Below are 21,146 nucleotides of genomic sequence, written 5' to 3'. Positions count from 1 at the left end.
TCTGCATTGGACGGCTCCAATCAGTGCTAAGCACAAGGATTACATTATGTTTCATATTTTAATTCACTTCAAACTATCGCTCTTTCTTTTTTGCAGTTCTTCTCGGGAAAATTAGCAGCTGGCTTGACGGATTAAAATGCATTAAAAATCAGCACTTAAGAGTGCATTTTGGGCTGTAGGGAATTTCTGGAAACCCCAGAAAAACTGCTCTAGTTCTGCTGTCGAAGTACGGAAAGTGACAAAGATCTTCATCTCAGTCATATAAACCAAAAAGGTATGAAAAACAATTTAGGAAGACAATTTTCCAACTGACCTCTGTCTGTTAACATACACTTACAAAACAGTGGTAGCTCATTGGAAAGCTAACGGTACGTTAGCCACACTAGCTGCATTAGAGAAAATCCATGAAAATGTTTTGTGGTTTTGTTGATATCACAAAATACAACATACAACATAGTGTATGACATAAAGTAACAACTCAGTGACTTATTTAATATTTTAATTTATTTTTGTTTACCATTGTGTAACATTCCTAGCTAACCAGAAGGCTAACGGTCCATAACCTTTTTGAAAACTCAACACATTACTCAGAAAAAAGTTTGGAAACCACAGACAGCGGCACTAATGTGTAGGACATAAATTAGTAGTGAAGTGACTTATTTTCAAGTGGAGCAACTTCAAACCTACTTCTGAACTGAACTCTCAAAAACATGAAAAGAATTGAACAAACAGTCAGTGCTTCCCCTCAGCAGTCAGAATTTCCCCACTATGGAGTTATTTAAGAATTCACGATTTGTCCCTGTGATTACAAGGTCTTTTATCAAATAATTCAAAGAAAATTAAAACAGCACGACACACCGAGGATTGCCTTTGGCTCTGTGGTTATTGGTAACACCCATGGCATTTGATCTTCATTATATCTAAATGTTTTTCATGTAAATAAAGTAAAGATACAACACAAATAAAATGAATCATGGTTAACAATCAAAGTTTGACATCAGCACCTCTAAATAGAGTCATTCACAGCATGCTCTTAATCACTCAACAAACCTGCTATTATTCACAACTGATTACACGAATGAGACTTGGTTTATGTGTAGCCTACAAGACGAGGCATGCTGGGAAAACTCTTGCGCATGCTCATGCACTTTTCCTGGTCCAAGAAGAGTGAGTTGGCCTTGATGGACAGGTCATGCTCCAGGGCCACTTTGGTCTTGACCAGAGTCTGAAGGGTGTTCTCTGCCTCCATCAGCCGCTCCTGCAGTTTCTGTATGGTGTCCTCGATCTCTCTGACCTCACTCACCAGTCTGAGGACAAATAGAAGCACTTTATTGTTAAAAATGTTTAAAAGAATGAGATGAAGATGTAGAAAACAAGGAAAAGGAAACAATTACTTCAATAGCAAAATGATATTTTGGAATATTTTCATAACCAATCTTAAGACCTATTGGATCCAACTTCAAATTGTTTTTCTGTTTGATAGAGGACTGCATTTTCTAAAAAAAAAAAAAAAAAAAAAAAACACAGCTAGGAAATTGCTTTTGTAACACCGGAGAAAGAGATGGCTAGAATTTTGCTTTGTGTGTTTTGTGTGATTAAATCCTACTTTGAAACTTTTCTAATTGTGAAAAGAATCATTACGTGTACCTGTGGTGTGGGTTGTCCCTGCAGAGCTCTACGTTGGGCCTCCGGGTTCTCTCCTCCAGCCTGGTTTGGGCCACTTTCAGTGGACACTCCTTGTCTCTCAGGGCCTTCTTCAGAGACTCAATCAACATCTCAGTCTGGAAGATCTCTTGAAGAGTCTGGGTGAGGAAGCACGAAGATTAGAGGGTAAAATGGCAATACCCTGCAAAGTAGCTGGTTTTGCAAAATCATGACAACGTGAGATCAAGTAAGAAACCATCTTAACGGGCTTGTGTTTGTTTTTTGTTTGAGCCAATGTGTTTTCTTGGAGGAGATGATGGCGCCGTTCAAGTGGAAGTACAGTGTGACTCTTGGTTAAAAAAAACCCAATGGAAACCTGAAAAGGTTAGCATAGGTGCTGCCATGGCATCATTAACATTAGAGCTAGACCCCTGAAGGCTTTTCTAGATGGTAAATGTGTTCTTGCTCTTCTGCTAACGGTTCCTTGGTCAGTTCATCGATGTGATTGGTTGAAATTAGCCTATGATAGACAGATGATCCCACCAATCACCGGCTAAATAACTTGTTTTAAGTGTCTGCCGTCTTCCAAACAGTCTCTTTTGAAAAATGCTCAGATCTGATGTGGTTAAAAACAACCAGTGAGGAGAACACAACTGTGCTAGCAATGAGTGTGGCATTCATAAAAGAAGCAGGTTAAATCGTGTAAAGGGTTGCAATGAAAGAAAGGTTGAAAAGAGAGCAGAAAAGAAAAGTCTCACAGGAAGAGAGCAATTAATGTTGCAGACTGCAATCTGTCAATCAGCTGATGTGGCCTCATCCTTCCAGTATGATATAATTTAATTCCACTGAATCACAACACTGCTTACAACTGACAGTGACTGAGGTTTATTGAGGACTGCGGCCGTTGTATTCTAGCTGCAGTCTGAGAGCAGGCCCTTCCAAAACAGCTGATGTGAATTCAATCCAGAAATTAACCTGAGAACAATGGGACCCAGTGTAGAATATATTTTTATGTTTATCTAAACACACACACAATCTATGACATCAGAAAAATGTGTCCTGACAGGCCGTGAAACAGCAATGATGATTTATTTTATTGGATTTTAATCTTTTAAGATGGCGTCTCATAAAGCACTGAGAGACACCGCAGGTTTATGTCGAGGTGAACACGCATGATATTTTCCTACTAAGCAGAAAATGTTGTTACCAACTATTGGAAGAGAGTGAATGGACTTTGTCCGTTTATGATGGAGGCATGTGTTTGCCTCCATCATAAACGCCTCCATGAACCCAGGTTTTTCATTTACCCTGTCACTTTTTATGTAAAATATAGCTAATTAGGCACCTTAAATGAGACTCCAATGCATCCATTCACGGTTGGAAAAAAAACAAAGATCTGATGATGCAAATCTGTAATGTTACAGTGACCTTTGCAAGGTGTGTCTGCAGGCTGCTCTTGGCGTCAGCTGTTTCCGATATGCGGTTGGTGAATGCTACGTTGACATTGTTGAACTGGTTCCACATCTCGCTGGATGTGATGTTGAGCAGGGTTTCAATCTCATCCCTGAGCTTGTGGGAGGCGGCGCGCTCGCTCTGGGAGCGCAGGAGGTTGTCATCTGTGAACTTGGACCATGAGTCCGGCAGAGAGAGTCTAACAAGAGGGAAAGAATGGCAAACATGTATGGAAATAAATACTCCCAGTGTCCCTGAACATGATGTACATGGAGAGGACTTGGGCAGATGGCTTTTATACAAGGTTTAGACTGGTTTTGACTGCCAGATGAAAAATGGTCAGCAGTAAGCAATATGACACTTAAGGCTTGACATATAATTGTGCATCAAATTCCCCTTAGCCTACACCATAGCCTACACCATAGCCTACACCATGGCCTACACCATGGCCTACACTATAGCCTACACCATGGCCTACACCATAGCCTACACCATTGCCTACACCATAGCCTACACCATGGCCTACACCATAGCCTACACCATAGCCTACACCATGGCCTACACTATAGCCTACACCATGGCCTACACCATAGCCTACACCATAGCCTACACCATGGCCTACACCATGGCCTACACCATGGCCTACACTATAGCCTACACCATAGCCTACACCATAGCCTACACCATGGCCTACACTATAGCCTACACCATGGCCTACACCATGGCCTACACTATAGCCTACACCATGGCCTACACTATAGCCTACACCATAGCCTACACCATAGCCTACACCATGACCTACACCATGGCCTACACTATAGCCTACACCATGGCCTACACCATGGCCTACACTATAGCCTACACCATAGCCTACACCATTGCCTACACCATAGCCTACACCATGGCCTACACCATAGCCTACACCATGGCCTACACCATGGCCTACACTATAGCCTACACCATAGCCTACACCATGGCCTACACTATAGCCTACACCATGGCCTACACCATAGCCTACACCATAGCCTACACCATAGCCTACACCATGGCCTACACCATAGCCTACACCATGGCCTACACCATGGCCTACACTATAGCCTACACCATGGCCTACACTATAGCCTACACCATGGCCTACACCATGGCCTACACCATAGCCTACACCATAGCCTACACCATAGCCCGACATGCCCTTTCTTGGATGTCATGTTGCAATGACACAGACTGCCGCAGCTGTGGCCAGGGTCCTTCATAACATCAGTTGTTCATCATCATCATCTCCCCCCCCTCTCATTTCCATACTGCTCTTTTCCACTGCATTCATTTCCACCTCATCTCCTCTGATTTTTACCATTTCTTTAATTTTGGTAAATTTAGCTGTTGTTAAACTTTTTATTCACTGAAACTCCAAAATTGCCCTCATTCAGCTTCCATTATTCAAAGTACATGAAGTTTAACATGAAGAAAATAACGCTGATCTATGGCGTGGGGCTGACGAATAGGCAAAGGTGTGGACTTTAAGTCAAGCTTACAAGATGACGATCATCACTGATACATCTGGAACAATCTCGTCTGTCCAATACTTCAGATGGGTCTCAAATTTGTCCTTTTATGATTTGTTTTCACAAGAGCTGTACTCACGAAGGGTCGAGTCTTTCGATGCCTCTATAATAGCCAATCCCGTCGGATGTGTTCCTCAGGTGATGACACCTATCATCTATCCTCTGAGCCGTTACTTTGTCACTCATATCTCTTTCCAGTTCGTGCTGGGCTGCACGGTTTGACCTAAGAAGCCCCACACAAAAACAACACAGAAAAAAACATGGATGAAAGGAATGAAAACATCAAATAAACCCTGCATCCAGTCATATTTTAGAACTCACGCCAGCTGAGCGATGGCTCGATCCAGATGACGTCTCATCCTCTCTTGACACGACTTTATAGCCTCCACTTCCTTGTTGACGCGCAGGCAAATCCAAGAGATACGATCTGCTTATTGCTTTTGTCATATAAATTGTGCATGTGTGTATGTATATAGTGATATAGTTACCTTAATCAGGTCTTTCTCTACATCGTCATGGACCAGGTCGATGGACATCCGCTTCTCTCTGTGGTACAAACACTCTTGAGACACCTATTGACAAAGTGATCATGACTTCAAATGAAGAATTACTCAATACAATATATAATTAGCGAGGAATTACATCCCCTACCCATTTTAATACCTTCTATGAATATTTTGCTGCAAATGTCGGCCCCCTTTCGTTCTATGTTTAAACACAACACTTATTTTCAATTGCTTCCAAATTGTGACCTCGGGACTCCAAATCGGTGCCAGATATTCATACCGGATTATGAAAATAGGACGCACTTCTACTCAGCGCTTTCTTATTGCCTCCTATATTTTATTTGAATATTTAAATGCAAATATCTGCCTGCCCCCCCCCCCCCCTTTATGTATGGAAATACAATAGCTTCCAAGTTATGTACCCTAGTGCTGCCAAATCAGTACCAGATATTAATGCTAGACTGGGACAATAGGAACTACCTCTCTATGTTGCATTTTACAGCCTCCTATGTTAAACTCTGATTTTACTGACACTTCAATCACTCCAACCTACTTGTTAATGTTACTTCCTAGTCATATTTTAATGCCATCGGGTGTGTTTTGTTCCTGTGGTTCGAGTTACTGCAGCTCCTAGATGGTATCACCTCTAATATTGGTCATTCTGCTGCTTTCTTTTAAGAGCGTCATATCATTTTTCTTGGGAAGACAATCTTGTAGTTTGATATTTAAGGTATATGTGGCGTGTAGGATCGCTCGACATCGACGCTATGGCCTGGCTATAGCTTGTATGTATTATGCAAAGTCTCACCTGCACTCTTCAGGAGGTTCAGTTACCTGGAGAGGTCCCTAAGATAGCTTCCTGCCACATGATCTTCTTCTAGAAAGGTGTCATCAGATCTCCAGCTGGATAGATCAAGTTGACTCACTCCGGGTTAAACATATGACCAGTGGCGCTTGACTGAGATGACCTCATCATGAGTGTGACTCAATAAGCTGCGTTAAAGGTTTTTCTAGAGACTGTTGCAAGAACCAAACCACCCCAAGTAAATCACATCCTGAGACGTGATCTAGACGATGCAGTGGTGGAGCCATGACAAGACTGTTTTCATTTTCAAGGCAAATGTTTTTTTTTCCCAAATCTAGTAAAGTAGTTGCAAGTTCACATTACGTAATTCAAGCTTGTGCTAACTCATTGTATCTTCTATTTAGTCTCACCTGAAGGGGTCCCTCCGTCTCTGCCAAGGCCCTCTCCAGCCTCCTCTTGACTTCACTGAGGGCTGCGATCTCTGTCACCATGTTGTCAATCTCATGGCTCAGCTCAGATCTCCAAAAGACAATGTCATTCAGCCTCTCGCCAAGGTTCTTGCTGGTACTCTCTTGCGTACGCCTGGTCAGCTGCTCTCTGTCCTGGATCAGCCGAATAGTGTCTCTTCTCAGCCTTTCCGCACTTTTCCGGGATGACTCGGACTCCCTGTAGTTGCTTTGGTTGGACTTATACCAGTCTTCAGGAGTGTAGCGGGTGCTCAGTGCAGTCCTGTTGGATGGGTAGAACATTGTCTTGGCTCGAAGCAGATCGAAATTCTCTCGTTGTATAGAAGGGGGGATCGGGACGGTGTTGCTGCTCTTGAAGTAGCTGTTGGTTCTCCACTGGTTGGCACTGTGATTCATGGTCAGCGCTGGCTGGGTGTTGCGATAACTGGATGCCATGGTGGAAATGGCTGGGAGGAAGTGGCTGGATTTTGGCCGGGCGTACGTAGCTGTCAGCGTTGAACCAATCAGCTCCATATTTGCCTCCTTTCTGGATGCTTCCCCTCTCTCAGCAGTCAGTTGTCTGCACATGTAAAAGAAGTCATAAACAGGTAATACTTGTAGAAGTATTAGTTCCAAGAATTGACAGGACAATTTCTATAAAATTATATATATTTTTTGAGTTAATGGATAACAGAAACACGATAAAAGCAGAAAAAGATGGCTCCTACCACAGTAATCCAAGGTTTCGCTCAGCGTCGTCACCATGCAGGCAGGCTCTCTCTCAGTTGTGCTTACCTGGAAATGAGTCCAAGAACACACTGAAGGTAAACTGACATGCATAATGGATAAACAAGTTTGCAAGTCATTCATTCAGCCAGCCAATGGCAGGGCACTGTCCTACAGGAGCTGGCCTGTCCAAGATTTCTGTTGACACAATGGCAGTTGCCCTGGGTTACTGCAGCACTCCGTGTGGGATTTCAAGATTAATGATGAGCAGGTGCATTACAGTCTAGATAATACTGTTTCTGTTTTGTCTTTGGCTGACGATGGCTCACTGCTACAAAACCAACTGTTAGTTATTTTTCTGTGGTAGAAAATCTCCTGCACCATCTTCTCCCAGTTCCAAATGGAATGCTGCAGGCCAATTGAAAATTCCCTGCAGGACGCCCAAACCCGTAACCACAACATTGATCAGACAAGCACACGTGGTTGAACTATTGGCTTGAATTTAAAAATGTTTTTCAGTGGCATGAACGCGGTAATTCTTTGTGGATGTGGGATAATGTTGAAATTGGTAATCTATTTATGTACACAAAATAATTTGTAAATCGTACAGTAACATTCCCCACTTATGGTTAACATACAATCAGCATTACAATATTTCATCATAACCGTCTGATCATATTTTTTAACTTATTTGGAAATACAAAAATGCTCCCCATTTATTTATTCTAAATGTTTCCATTGTCCTCTTGCTGCTTTTTGATTCAGGATGGAATAAGAAGTGCTTGTATGAATAATGTAAGTGTATTTTTTTGGGGTGTTTTTTCTATCAACATCCAATCATGTTTTGTTCCTGAAACATGAACCAGTGATTTTTCGGAGTTACACCCGTCAACCTTCTTCAGCCAGTTAGTAACCAGTGTGTGTGTAGGTGTGTCTCCAGGTGATCGCCACCTCACTACATTCAGGGAAGACTAAAGTGACCTTTGACACAGAAAAATACAATAGAATGATCACTTAAGTGGGAACTCCAACTCACAAACTCATGTTAGCCTGACTGATGTCAAAGCAAATGTACAATAAAGGGTTAACATAATTAGCTTTTATGATTTTTCTTTGTGTTGTTGTGACTTCTATTCCCATCCATTTTCTACCGCTTATCCTGTTAAGGGTCGTGGGGGGGTGGAGCCTATCCCAGCAGCCTTCAGGTGAGAGGCAGGGTTCATCCTGGACAGGTCGCCAGTCCATGGCAGGGCCAACACATAGAGACAGACAACCATTGGCTCTCACAGTCACACCTACGGTCAATTTAGAGTCTGGATTAACCTGGTCCCCTCTTGATGTCTTTGGACTGTGGAGGAAGCTGGAGTACCAGAGAGAACCCACACAGGAACAGGGAGAACATGCAGACTCCACACAGAAAGACCCTGTGCTCCAGCTGGTGCTTGAACCTGGAACCTTCCTGCTGTGAGGCCACAGTGCTGACCACTGCACCACCAACCTCTATTCCCATTCCTTTAACTGGTGATCAACAGAAGCATGCTACTCTACAACTAGCATTCTCCTAGCATCATGCGTGTGTGTTTGTGTGTGTGTATGTGTGTGTGCGCATGTGCACACATGTCCCATCATCTCTCCACAAGACATGATAAATAAACATTCGTTTGCTGGGATGCACTTCATACTTTTCCTGAGTGGATGCTCTCAGAGGCGGTAACACCACCCTGGAACTATCGACTCCTGACTTGCAATGGAAAGCAGGGATAGGAACTCTCCAAATGCTGTTACTTTACACCCTGAAGTGAGAGGTTTATTCATCTGATCATCAACAACTGAGGATTTACATTCCAACATTACAAAATAAAACACTTCTTTTTGTGTGTAAATATTAGACAGGTTGTATTCCTCAATCGACTGCCAGCAATCTGAGCTCAGCCTTTGAAGCAGAGCAGTTCAGTTGGTCTCCAGGCAGCATCGGATAGCTCATCCGCACCCTAGCCGTCTGTATGGATTACAGCCACCTGTTTAATGATTCATGCCACACAAACCCCTGTAGCACAGAATAATAATCTGTGTTGTGTTACCTACCATTGGAAATGAGGATCATTTACACTAATATGTTGTGAAGGGGCAGGGCTAGACAGACGATAGCCTGGTTTCCACGACACAGGCAAGCAAAGCTGTAACCAAGAGCCAGACTGTCTTTACTGCAGAGCAGATGAAACTGCCCACAAACTTGTCAGTCACATGTTAATAAAAGCAGACGTACATTTACAATTAGCTGCTTGTCTTTTCATGACACGAGTGATAATGAGACCAGATCTGTGAGGTTCTGGCCCTGAACCCGTCCCTGTGTCCAGTGTTTCAAAGGGCAGGAATTAGCGGTAGCTTCAAATGCAACGCTCTGCACACTATTTTGCGGCTCATGGCCAGGCTACTATTGTCATAAACATGGAGGTTTAGTTTTAGAATGGAACGACATGTCATTGCTCCACCCCTGAAGCCTCAGCATCACTTAACATGGCTAGGCTGAAGGAAGGCCACCCCACATGCCTGTCCCACCCTGACCTCAGCCACTATAAATACGACCCAGAAAAGCGGGGAAAGCCAGCCCTCCAACGAAATTCCTCCCCTGGCTGGAGCTGCAAGTGTCCTCTGGAGAAGTGCTGCCTATGGCATCAGAACGTGAGCACCTATATATACGCCTGCCTTGTGGCCTTGGAGTGTTGTAAATTAGTAGAAATGTTTGGGGAGGAAACATCTCGTCCACCTGAACCAAGAACATAGTGACACTGAACTGAGCACTGGCATGGAATGAAAGCTCAATGAATGCCAGATTTTCAGTGAAATACTGGTCTGAAATGTACAGTATTCAAGGGATAATTTCCTTTCCTACTTGAGGAATTAAGCTGTTATAAGCAGGAAAAGGGAGGTATTATAATTTTGTAAGTTATGTAATGTGGTTTGGCAGATGGCCGTCGCTGGATATTTTGCATTCTGGCAGCGAATGCTCACATGTGGACAGAGAAAAAGGATCGGCGCTCTCAGGTGTCAGCACATACAGTCTTGGATTTCACCGAGCAGAATTTGAAAACTAACAAGTTTCTTTCTGACATGCACACAAATTGATTGTTTTGTTTATATCGGGGTCGGTGCAATCTTCCTCGCTGCACACTGTTTACTGACGGACAATGTCGAGCACTGTATCGTCTGATAATAAAGCAAGAAATCTCTGTTTGTCCGTCTTTGACTCAATTATCTAATCAACCGTTTATCTGATCAACGTCAGAGTAGACGTGTGCATTGTTGGTGCCTAAAGTAAGTGCAGGGCTGAGTTTGAAGTCTGGGGTCTGGGGTCTGAGGGTCTGAGGGTCTTCTCTGAATGTCAGTCAGTTCTCTGTCCTTAGACTCTTAATTCTGCTGAGGTCAAACTTCCCCTTTCAACAGGGAAAATGGCCGAAGACCACGAAATGTACAACATTTGAAGACGAAACATTCTGATGCGTTCAAGTGTGAATGCTCGCAAAGGATCCCAGTGTTGACACAAGAATGCGTCCTCTTCTCCTCTCAGGAACCAGAGCGTGGCGGCCTCGGGTTTTGGACACAAGGGACGTCACATGATTATTGGATGTTTTGTGACTTCACACAAGATATACGGCCCCGCCCCCTCCATCCATGCTATAGTTAGTAATTAAATTGTAAGTTGAATCAGCATTCCGTCCAAAACAGGTAGTTTGTAGGTCTGCAAACCCTCCAAGGGTGCCAAATATACACCAATCAGCCACAACAGTGAAATCACTGATAACTGAAGAGGACAACAATGATTGTTGAGCTGCAGTGGCACCTGTCGGGGGGGGCATATGAGGCTGACATTGAGAAGGAACATTCTGACGGCTAGAGAACCGGTACAGAGCCACAACAACAAAGCTTGTGGTGTCTGGTGACCCGGGTCACTGATGCACTAGTGGGAGCGAGGGAGAGAGAAAAAAAAAAAGAGATGTGCTGGGAACATCCTGGTGCAAGCATGCAGCTCGAGTGAGCAACTCCTCCAAATTATAGAGAAAAAACCCTACAGCATCCAGTTTGTTGGCGAGTAGACGACTCATCACAACCCAGGAATTAATGAGGAAGAGGCGCACGGCCTCGTGGCCCTCCATCAAACAGCAACAGTTTCTTCTGCTCTCTTTTCGTAAGAGTTTTCTACACACACCCAACCCCACTCCCTAAAGCCTTGACACATGCTTCACTTTTCACCCTTTGACCTGCAGCTTATCAGAATAGACAGCAGAGGGAGGGAGGAAGTGCTTCGAACCGTTTCCCCCCCGAAGACATGTCCCTGTGTGTCGCTTCACTTTTTCAACAGCCCCCCCCCCCCCCCCCCCCCACACACACACACACAAAACACTTCACCCCACCCATCCTTCTGGTCACACCACAGCTTCCTCTTTTAAATAATAATAAAAAAAATCTTCCAATCCTATTCATGAGTCTCTGCTCTTCTGTCCTTATTCCGTCCTGGCCTGTAGATGATTGTTACAGCATCAGTTTTCTCTGGAGCAGAGGAGGGAAAATACAGCATGTCTGATGACACCGTTAGCAATCTCCCGCTGGCTGAGAGGCAAGGCCTGCTGGGAAGTGGTGGGAACATCCTGCGTTCGTCTCTGGGTGTTATCTCACCCCGTTGGAGTTGCAGCACACCTTTCAGTAGTGCTCTCTTTTTTTTTTTTTTTTTTTAATAAACCTTTCCCAACCTAATTTTGCAACTTTCCTGCCCCGTGGGATCAAGTATTGACCTTGTGACTCGATGAAATCTGCCTTGTGTAAACTGAATTCCTCCCTTGGATGGTGTAAAATACAACAGAGATGAAGCAAAAGTTGGAATTCACTGTTCGTGCACACAACTGCAATTGAGCTGCAGTGTCACAGAAAAACACATGTTCCACTGACTCAAAATATAAAAGGCGCAACTGCCACCCGGTGCGGTGAAAATGGATGGGTGGATGTATGAATACTGTGTATTACTGCGCAGCACATAATGTGTATCAAGAATGTACATGTTGCATGGCAATAAAGAACCCGACTAATGACTCGTGCGTGTTTACGCGGGGTTGCATGGTAACTAATGTGCTTGCAGTTAGATGTGTGCAGGAGTAGTGGACAGGCCTCGGAGGAGCCTGTGGCCTCTATTATATTACACACAGAAAGGAGGTAAATGGATACTGTATTAGTTTGTCAGACAGAGGAAAGAGAGGAGAGACAGTCGGGCAGCAGATGATGAATGTGTGTGGCTTTGTTTGTGCTCCGGTCTCGTGTGACAGTGAGGCAGCATTGAGAATTTCATTTCTATGCACACAAACTGTATCTGAGATGATTGAAAACATACGTTAGCTTAGCTCACATTACTCTCATGATTGCATTAGTGGAGTGCACTTTCATATACGTGATCGTCTCTTACACTCAAGCACTCATATTGGGTTCATTCAAACCAGGTACATCTCTCTCCACAGCAGACGAGATGGTGTTGAAGTGACTTTATCCTGCTGCTAGGAGAAGGCCTACGCGCATGCCCTGTCAGAGGAGCCGGCTACTTCAGGTTAGCTCTCTGCTAACTTGAATGTACTTAAAGGACCGAGCTGATCCAATTCCAATAGTGGAATTAGTTATTCAACTGGGGTTTTTGTAACACACAGAATAATTTATCTACTCTTTTGAAGCTAAAACAGTTACAGCAGATAAGGTCTCGGCCTGGATGACTTCTGCTAAACCCTCCACTGGCTTCAGTGACGATAAATAATTCAATCATGTGGCTCTTGTAGACTTTCCTGATGTCATCAAATCAAATAGATCCGATTGTCGACAGCGACGCGAGACATTTCTTTGGGGTTGTGTGGTGCTCAGCAGAATTTATCCACCGTTTTTACAGTAAGTCTGAAACCAAAATGTACTAGCATACAACTCATTTCATATAACGTTAGCTTGCAGCATCCTTGATAAGGATAAGTTCTAGTCAGATCATTGAACAGTAGAATACAGGAGCTAAGATGTGTTGCCAGTCCGGTCATATGGTGGTGCAGTGGGCAATGTGTGTCTGACAGGACAGACGAGGGGTGGATGGGCTCTGGCCACCCCCACTCTTTAATCAAGGCTTCCAGTTGCAAACTTCCAGAGTGGGACGAGGGGCCATGAATGCAGGGCTTTGTCCAGTCCGTGGTCATCACATTCCATTGGAGCCACTATGTGGTGCGCAGCAGAGCGGGGGAGAGGGCAGACCAGGGCAGGACAGTTAGCGAGGGGAGGCCTGGAGAGGAAATACTGGCCACACTCTTAACAGTCACAGTATCATGCACCTTAACATCAAAGATGTTTCTGTGCCACTTTTTTTTTTCTTCCACATTTCATATTTTTTCAGCTGATGTTGGTACACGTGGAGGTTTTAAGAATATTCTCGCTCTGTGTCCAAAGATTCCAAACCTCCCAGTGTCTTGATTTTCAAAATAACACCTTTAATGGCCGGCCAGAGTTTGACCGCTACCAGTGAAGCACAGCAGGAACTTTCCTACGCTCTGACGAAGCGCCTCGTGTTTTAGACTTTGACTGGATCTCAATCAGTGAAGGGTGTTTATTGCTACCTGATGCCACAGTCCAGCAGGTTTCCGTCTGTTACGCGTGTTCATAAGTGCATCGTCCCTATTCAAATTAACAGGTACATTGATAAACGAATAGCTTGGCTCCGTTTGGCATATTATAAGCAAACTTTCAAAATGGCAACGAAAAAAAGGAAAATGGAGCTGACACATGTCCATAAACTAGTTTGAGTGAATACAGAGGGATAAGCAATGCATGCTTTTATCAGAACAAAGCAAAATAGGCAATGTTAGGCATGGCTGTAACAAACGTAGAAGAAGGGAGGTGGTCTTGGCCATGTACCAGCGAGAGGAGAGAAGACTTGAGAAATTACTCTCCGTTTGGCAAATTGTTCCGACGTACCAGCTATCAGTTTTTGGAACATCAGGGGAGATGACGGCAGCTGAAACAGGTGGTCAGTAATGCAAGTTTACGATCTGCGACATCAGAGCTCAGGAAAAGAAAGAGGGTTTGCTTGTTTTGTACTCTTTTCGAAAAAGATAAGAGCCACCTCGGGCTAGCATAAAAGGGTTTTTTTTCCCCAAAATTGAGTTTTTACAAATTTTCTCCATTCACGTCAACGTTTTCCAATCCAGTATTTCGAAATACGCACGTTCAGGCTACAACAACGACTGCTAACTCAGAGAAATTCATGCATGTAACAGAGCAGACAGATAATTGTTTCTCATTAAAAAAAAAACTCAATTGGTGCACTGATCCTCTCAATATATCGATTTTTCTGTTGGTTTTCCCAGCAGCCTCAGAAAATCCTTTGTTTTAACACAATCCAAGCTGAGTCAACAGAGTGACCTCAGCTTGGTGTGCTTCCTGGTCAAGAGTATACAGAGAGACAGGTCTAATGTTTCCATGCTGACTCAGGAGTAGAATTATTCACTCTTGGCATGTGTAATGCTCTCAAACTCCACCCCAAATTAGGGAATATGCAGCCTTTGCTTGTCATAGAGTCAAGACCAGAATGAAGTGTGAACGATAGAAACCTCAGATGGTTACACGGTGACTCATAATCATGCAAGTGCAGTGGTCAGAGGAATATCTTGATCCTTATTCATGAGGACAAGCCCCCACATTCCTCATGCTGGTGACACTTGGGAGGGAGGGTGCGAAATGAGACATGTTCAACATGTGGCCAACTGATGTGCGAACTGCATCGGGCATCCGAGCCAAGAAAGATAATGAGGACCGTGGTGCTTTTTGTATTTTGTCCTCCACTACCCCCCTTTTTCCCTTTGGTCTAACTCTTGCACTGGCTCCCCCTTTTCCCTATTCCTCCACCATCAGTCTCTTTAATCACTTGGTGAATGTTCCGTCTGCTACAGTTGTTTAAGTACCCTTTTATAGTTGGCCGTAGTCTATGTCCTCTCGCACAAAGAGGTGTCTGTCAGTGCTGATGGGAGACTGTACACAGCTGGACCTTGGCAGCATGGGAACAAGAGTTGGAACTGGGACCTGGGGCTGCTGGGTCCAGATGGACTCTGTGACTGTGGCCATTTCTGCTACATGATTAACACAGCCTTCCAAACAAACCGCTGTCTCCAAGAGACAACAGAGGTTCGTGAAGATTAAAACTGACAGCAGAACAACTCTCCTGTCTGTTTCCGCTGAAGTCTTTTAATGAAAGTCCAGTGTGGATGGATGATGCCCCTGTTTTTGTTCTATCATGTTTCAGTCAATGTTTCAGAATTCAATTAAATAATCCATGTAAACCCGTTATATTGACTGAAATCCTACTATGCCTACCTTTGAAGTCCAACACACCTTGAGATTTCAGTCGAGGATCTATTTATTCAGGCCTTTATGTGCTTCAGTCAGCCAAGAATTGCATTCTGCCCATATTCCATCCATATTCTGGTGTTCGGGCAGAAACACTGCATTTCCAGACAGAAATGTAACATCATAAAGTTTTCATTTGTAGTCTTTGAGTTTAAGGCCGCAGCTGGACAGGGAACTACCATCTCTAACTTTTGTGGTATGTGATGCCAAAGGTCAACCAGAAGAAAGTCCGATTGCAACAAGGTGAGGCCATGTCGGCATCTGCTGCTCCAGAGGTGGACATACGTACTTCTGTCAATAAATTGATTTTGCAACGCGCTGGACCAGTGGTGCAGTCTAGTTTGCAGGTGTGGGTACACCAGTGAGATATTTCACCTCGGGGGCTCATGAGACTATATCCCTGTGCAGATTTAAGGCGGTATATTGAAATTCTTGAGGTCTTGTAGCGTGTATCTCGTCGACAAAGCCACGGCATTGAACTTTCCAGCGTGAGAGGGAAAAGAGCCTTCACTTGATCTGCCAAGCATGTGGACTCTTCAGTGTCACAAGCAGCACACATACGTCTGACTTATGCACAGCTGCTGCTACAGCATTCCCTCGCTGTGCATTCTCTTTGCACATTGCCAAAGGTCAAAGTGCAACTAGTAACATATCAGATGGAACCAGAAGGCATGCTCTCATGTTATGCCTTTGGAGGGACACACCCTGCTGCAACCCAACCCTGCTGCCATTTAGCAGCTTCTAATTACAATAAGAAGATGCGTTCAAATTTTTCTGTTTTTTGCAGTGACAGTGTTCTTAACGTGTGTGAAAATATTACCCCCACAGTGACCTCTGCAACAAAGGGAATAAAGGCTTCCAGTTTGCGGTCTTTTCAGTGTGTTACTGTGCGTTGTCGCTTTTCTGTGCCAACACACACTGTTTACTTGACCATGAGAGAACTTGGTGCTTAAAACATAACTAAAACTCTCTGATTTGCACACTCACTTCTGCTGCATTGTTCTGTAATTGCTCACTCTAGCTAAACAAAAGACCATCGAGGATTCAGACGTACAGTCATAAGGCGGAGAAAGACATTTAAAACCAAGGCTTTTTTGTTCAGAGGCATTTTCCAACCCCTGCGCCCTCCCTCTCCCTCTGAAATGCCGAAGGCATCTGGTTGACAGCTTCTCACAAGCTTTCAAATTGTCCTCCTTTTCCCAAATTTGGATTGTGGCAGAATGGGGCTATTGTCAAAGTGTTAAGCAGACTTGGGAGAAATTCATATATCTTTCCTACCAACGTAACAACCCAAAAGATGAGGAGGGGACTGTGGGACGTGTTTACCGCAATTAAATGAGTTCATGGCTGCAACATTCACTCAGTACATTTCATAAATGAAATAGTGTCAATTATGGCCACATGATTCCTGATTTGGGCATCGCACACAAGTGCGGGCAAATATGTCTCAGTGAGATTCCAAGTGGTTATTTCCTTGGCGATTGCGCTCCAGTGTTCCCCACCCTGCAGTGTCCTCCTGGCCCCCATTACAGTCCATTCCAACTCTGATTATTACGACATTTTAGTTTGGAGGCCAAGTCAGGTGTGTGTGCCACGTGAGGGGTGCCAAGAGGTGCAGGTTAGCTCCTGCGTGGCTCCAGTGGCAGCTATTCAGCCTCATCCTGTGTTTGGATCGGACAGGCCGCAACAGCTGGGAATGTACATTGACCTCAACGAGCGGAGCCAAGGTCAGCAATGTGAAGTCAAAAGAAAGATTAAAGTAGTGGTCAGAAATGTGTCTGGAGGAAAACAGGGCGCTGTATAGCAGAAGGACACCAAAGGGGCGAAAGGCCTCAAATTGGCATTCATTTTAAGTTATTTCACATTTCAAATTACAACCCTTTTATCATGAAAGTGAATAATCCAAGCACGTTTAGCACGTGTAAATACCTGATGCTATTTTCTTGTTTTTGGTTTTGTTTTTTTGGTCCTTTTCCTTTTAGTATGTTGGCTTTTGTCTAATCCTCTATGTGCTGCCAAGTCTCCTGCTCTGGATTTGTGCTGCAGTGGTGAATTCTCAGTTCTTTGACACAGCGACCACCCATGGCCTCCGACCACATTGCACGTCGCTCCTGAGCGGGAAGCAGAGAGAGTTTTGTAGTGCTACCACCTCGTTCCACTCTCTCTCTCTCCCTCCCTCCTGATCTACCCAGCACAGGCATCACATGCCCAGGCCAGTTTATCCTGGCTGCTGAGGACAGCAGAGCACAGCTGCACTCAGGACTAAATTTCACCCACCTCACTTTGGCAAACCTCGCTACAGTCTCTCTTTCCTGCAGCTGCAGACCACCAACCATAGACCCGACTAGGTGGCTGGACTCTTATGAAGTAATGTACAGTAATAAGGGGTTGCTCTTCTCTAAGTGAGCAGCCTCAGCTGCATGCTTCTCTCCTTTTATACCAAAGTATCGCCACTGCAGCTCCAATCAAGTCCTTCATGAATGGTCATGTTTAGCAAAGCTCATCAGTTTTCTGGATGCGGTGATGTTATGATGCGATATTATAATTTTGCTGGTCAGCATTTTTCAATATTGATATATCGCATCATGCTTTCCAGATTAAAATGGTATGCACGACTAAATTTAATTAAAAAAAAAAAAGCAGCTTCTGCCTCTCCTGCGCGACAGCAAGACAGTCTCAGTTGACCTCATGCCCTCCAGCCCTGATTGGCTCAAATTTTCACCTTTGCAACCCTTTGTTATCCTGATCATTCTCCAATCAAAGATTACTTTCAGTCTTCCACCTTGGCGTGGGGGGGGGGGTTGCAGTTATAGTAGCAAAAGTTACTTCAGAATCTGTGAGTACAGGTGGAGCCCTAATAGCTGCCACTTCTGGGTTCTTATGTGTAGCCGTGGGTTTTTTTTTCCCCCTGAGACGCCGTGGTGAATCAAGGTAGCAGTTGCAGCTTCTCTTACTCGTGATGAGAGTAATGGATGAGCTCAGCTGTGACTAAAACAACAAACGTCCTTCCCTAGGGCGTTTTGCAACCGTGAAAAGACGAGTCCTAGGATAAAACTTCAAAACCGAGCTCATATTGGCAGGTTAACTCTAACAGGGCGGAGGGGCAATAGCTGAAAATGCTCAGTCAGCTTAGAGTGTAATTAAGAGCCCAGACTGACTGGTCTGTTAATTTCTGTTAGTGGTCCACAACGCCTCCATAAGGGACATATTCAATTTTGGCAACACTTAAAAGCTCATGCAGTTATTAACTACTTTAGTTTCATCCATTTCATGTTAAAGCAATTAATCAGCTTGACACAGAAAGGGTATTTTGCCTTTCAAGGACTCTCCTGTCTTGAGCTCAGGAAGATATTTTCCCCTGACTATTTAGCTTGAAGCTAATGGCAGCTGATGGCTAACACCTGCAAAACTGTCCAAAAAATGTCAAGTTACAGAGTCTCAAGTGCGTTGTCCAGTAATCCCTGTCTTGTCTATCCAGCTGCATGCTCAGTAATTCATTAACATTTTGATTTGAACTTTTGTAAACTGACATTTATGGACAAACTTGCGGCCGTTAACATTGGCTCACCGTTAGCTTTGAGCTAAGTAGGTGTGGCTCTCTGCACTCTGGGGTCTCAGAGGTGGGCAAAAAAAACGTATCAGTGTGCTCAAGACATCTATTTGTGAGGACCTGAATGGGAAAGTCTTTAAATTCATTATTTCTCAATGTAAACCTTTCTGCTCCAGTCTGGCCAAAGATTACTTTCCAACTTTCTTTCCCTCAGCTTACATACACTGCAGTATTCAGAGAATGAAGGAAAGTACATGACTGAAGGCTTCTCCATGATAAAGAATACTTTTTACTTACGTCAGTGGCAACCATCTTGTGACTAACTACCCCGTAACCAAAGATAGACTAGTAAAACTACATAGTTTCACAGTGGTCAGAGCTCAGATGTGAACTTTATATAGGAGCAAAAACCTATATTGTAATCACAGTGGTCTCACAGACAAGGGAAAAAAATCCCATCTCTTGTCCTTAGAAGGTCTGCAGCCAGGGAACTACTGCATAAACGTTTGCCTGTATGAGGGATTCGCAGTTGCACTGTTTATTAGGTGTAATTTATTATCCTGGACTCCCTGCTATCTAATGTTGTTCAGTGGGTACAGAGGAGCCCGGATAGCAGCCCAGTGCCCCCTGTCTGCCAAAGCAAACAAAGAGCTGTGTCTATATGTCACAAAGACAGTTAAATTGTCTCACCACTCTGAGCCCCCACTATCATTCTGTCTGCCAGTGCTGAGCAGACAACACAATGAGCCCACCGACACTCTCCCACCTTGCAAATTGATGTCATACCACTGTCCCACTGTGTGTTGTTATTGTATTGGTCGGCTCAGTCTTCCAACTGCAAATCAGCGCGAATGCATATGGATGCACTGTCATTTCAGCGTGCATGCATGCTTACCGCAGTTCAATGAAGCCACGATGATGTAAACTCTTCCTCCCCTCCATGACCTGTCTGCAGACGAGAATCCTGTGGGAGTGGCCGCTATGTGGGGAGAGGGTGTTAGAGCCTTTCAGAAAATGCTCTCAGGAGGATGAGGGAGGGAAGAAGACGGCATCAATCTAGCTTGAAATGGCTGATGAATTTGTGACTTTGGTAAGGGATGGAAGAAGGGGAAGGTAGAGGTGAAAATGCCACAAGGGAGACATAAAATGACATTCAAAGAAAACGAACGCTCACCACCAAAGCAGGGATGAAAGTGTGTTCAGGCACTGTGTTTTAAATGAAAGGGTAATTTTACTGCACGACAGCCAGTCAGAAAGATGAAGTGTGCTCTCTGTTGCCTCCTGTAGTTCGTAGAGGGGATTGATACTGTTATTTTTACCCTTTTCAACTGGCCAAAAAACCCACAAACACCCACCAACATCTGACTTTTGACTTCACTGGGAAAGGGTACAATCACTCACTCCTAAGTCAGATGACTTGCCAGTAGTCACGGGTATTTACTGGCTCTAGCTCTGATCGGCACAAACTCGGTAGACACGACTGTCCATTATGGTGTTGTCAAACCAGAAACGCAGCAGCTTTGCCCCATTACTACAAAGGTTACAGGTCACTCAAAGTACAACGTAGCTCCAACACATGCTAAATAGTTGCCAGTCGCCCTGAAGGCCCACCGATAGCTCGCTTCGCTCAAGGTTACGCATTCTCACACAAGTTCCACACAAGTTCCAGCATCATCTCAGTCCGAGGGCCTGCTCAAACTGTACGCCATCCGTACCAACAAAAGTCCAGTTGATTTGACAATGATAATCACCAGGCATTGTATGCTCTTTTGGTTCTTTCTTGGCTTCCTAGTCAAAAGCGGTGGGCCTCAGCATCGTACAGATACATTGGTGCGGAAGATTGACACGACAGAGTCTGGCCGCTCAGTCAAAGAAACCATATAGATAGACCAATTTGGAAAAGCCAGCTGCTCCATCAGATAATGCTACGGCGGGCCGGAGACTGACAGATAACGTTAGCACGTGCTAGCCTTTTTCGGCTATACTGCAGGAATGCCAGTTTTTTGCCTTTTCGGTAAAGTCTGTAAGGTTGCGATGGGCTTC

General features: G+C 44.3%; 1 protein-coding gene across 2 annotated transcripts; it reads right to left on the bottom strand.

The window, feature by feature from the left end:
* Positions 1-491: 491 nt before the first annotated feature.
* Positions 492-20,272, bottom strand: tekt3 (tektin 3). 2 transcript variants are annotated; one of them, XM_086195165.1, is made up of 9 exons: positions 19,999-20,272; positions 7,144-7,210; positions 6,380-6,995; positions 5,147-5,230; positions 4,980-5,050; positions 4,738-4,881; positions 3,073-3,295; positions 1,648-1,802; positions 492-1,307 (listed from the first exon to the last, which is right to left on the bottom strand). In XM_086195165.1, the coding sequence occupies exons 3-9, from the start codon at positions 6,947-6,949 to the stop codon at positions 1,091-1,093; spliced, it is 1,464 nt and encodes a 487-aa protein (XP_086051291.1). In that variant the 5' UTR covers positions 6,950-6,995; positions 7,144-7,210; positions 19,999-20,272; the 3' UTR covers positions 492-1,090. The 2 variants fall into 2 exon arrangements, with proteins under 2 accessions (XP_086051291.1, XP_086051292.1); XM_086195166.1 differs by lacking the exon at positions 19,999-20,272 and having other exon boundaries at positions 7,144-7,842.
* Positions 20,273-21,146: the final 874 nt, after the last annotated feature.

This window comes from Aulostomus chinensis, chromosome 23 (genome assembly GCF_037954235.1).
Source record: "Aulostomus chinensis isolate RoL2024-O1b breed Wild chromosome 23, RoL_Achi_v1.0, whole genome shotgun sequence".
NCBI lineage: Eukaryota > Metazoa > Chordata > Actinopteri > Syngnathiformes > Aulostomidae > Aulostomus > Aulostomus chinensis.
Note: the sequence above shows the minus strand (reverse complement) of the source record. Positions and strands in the feature narration are given on the sequence as shown.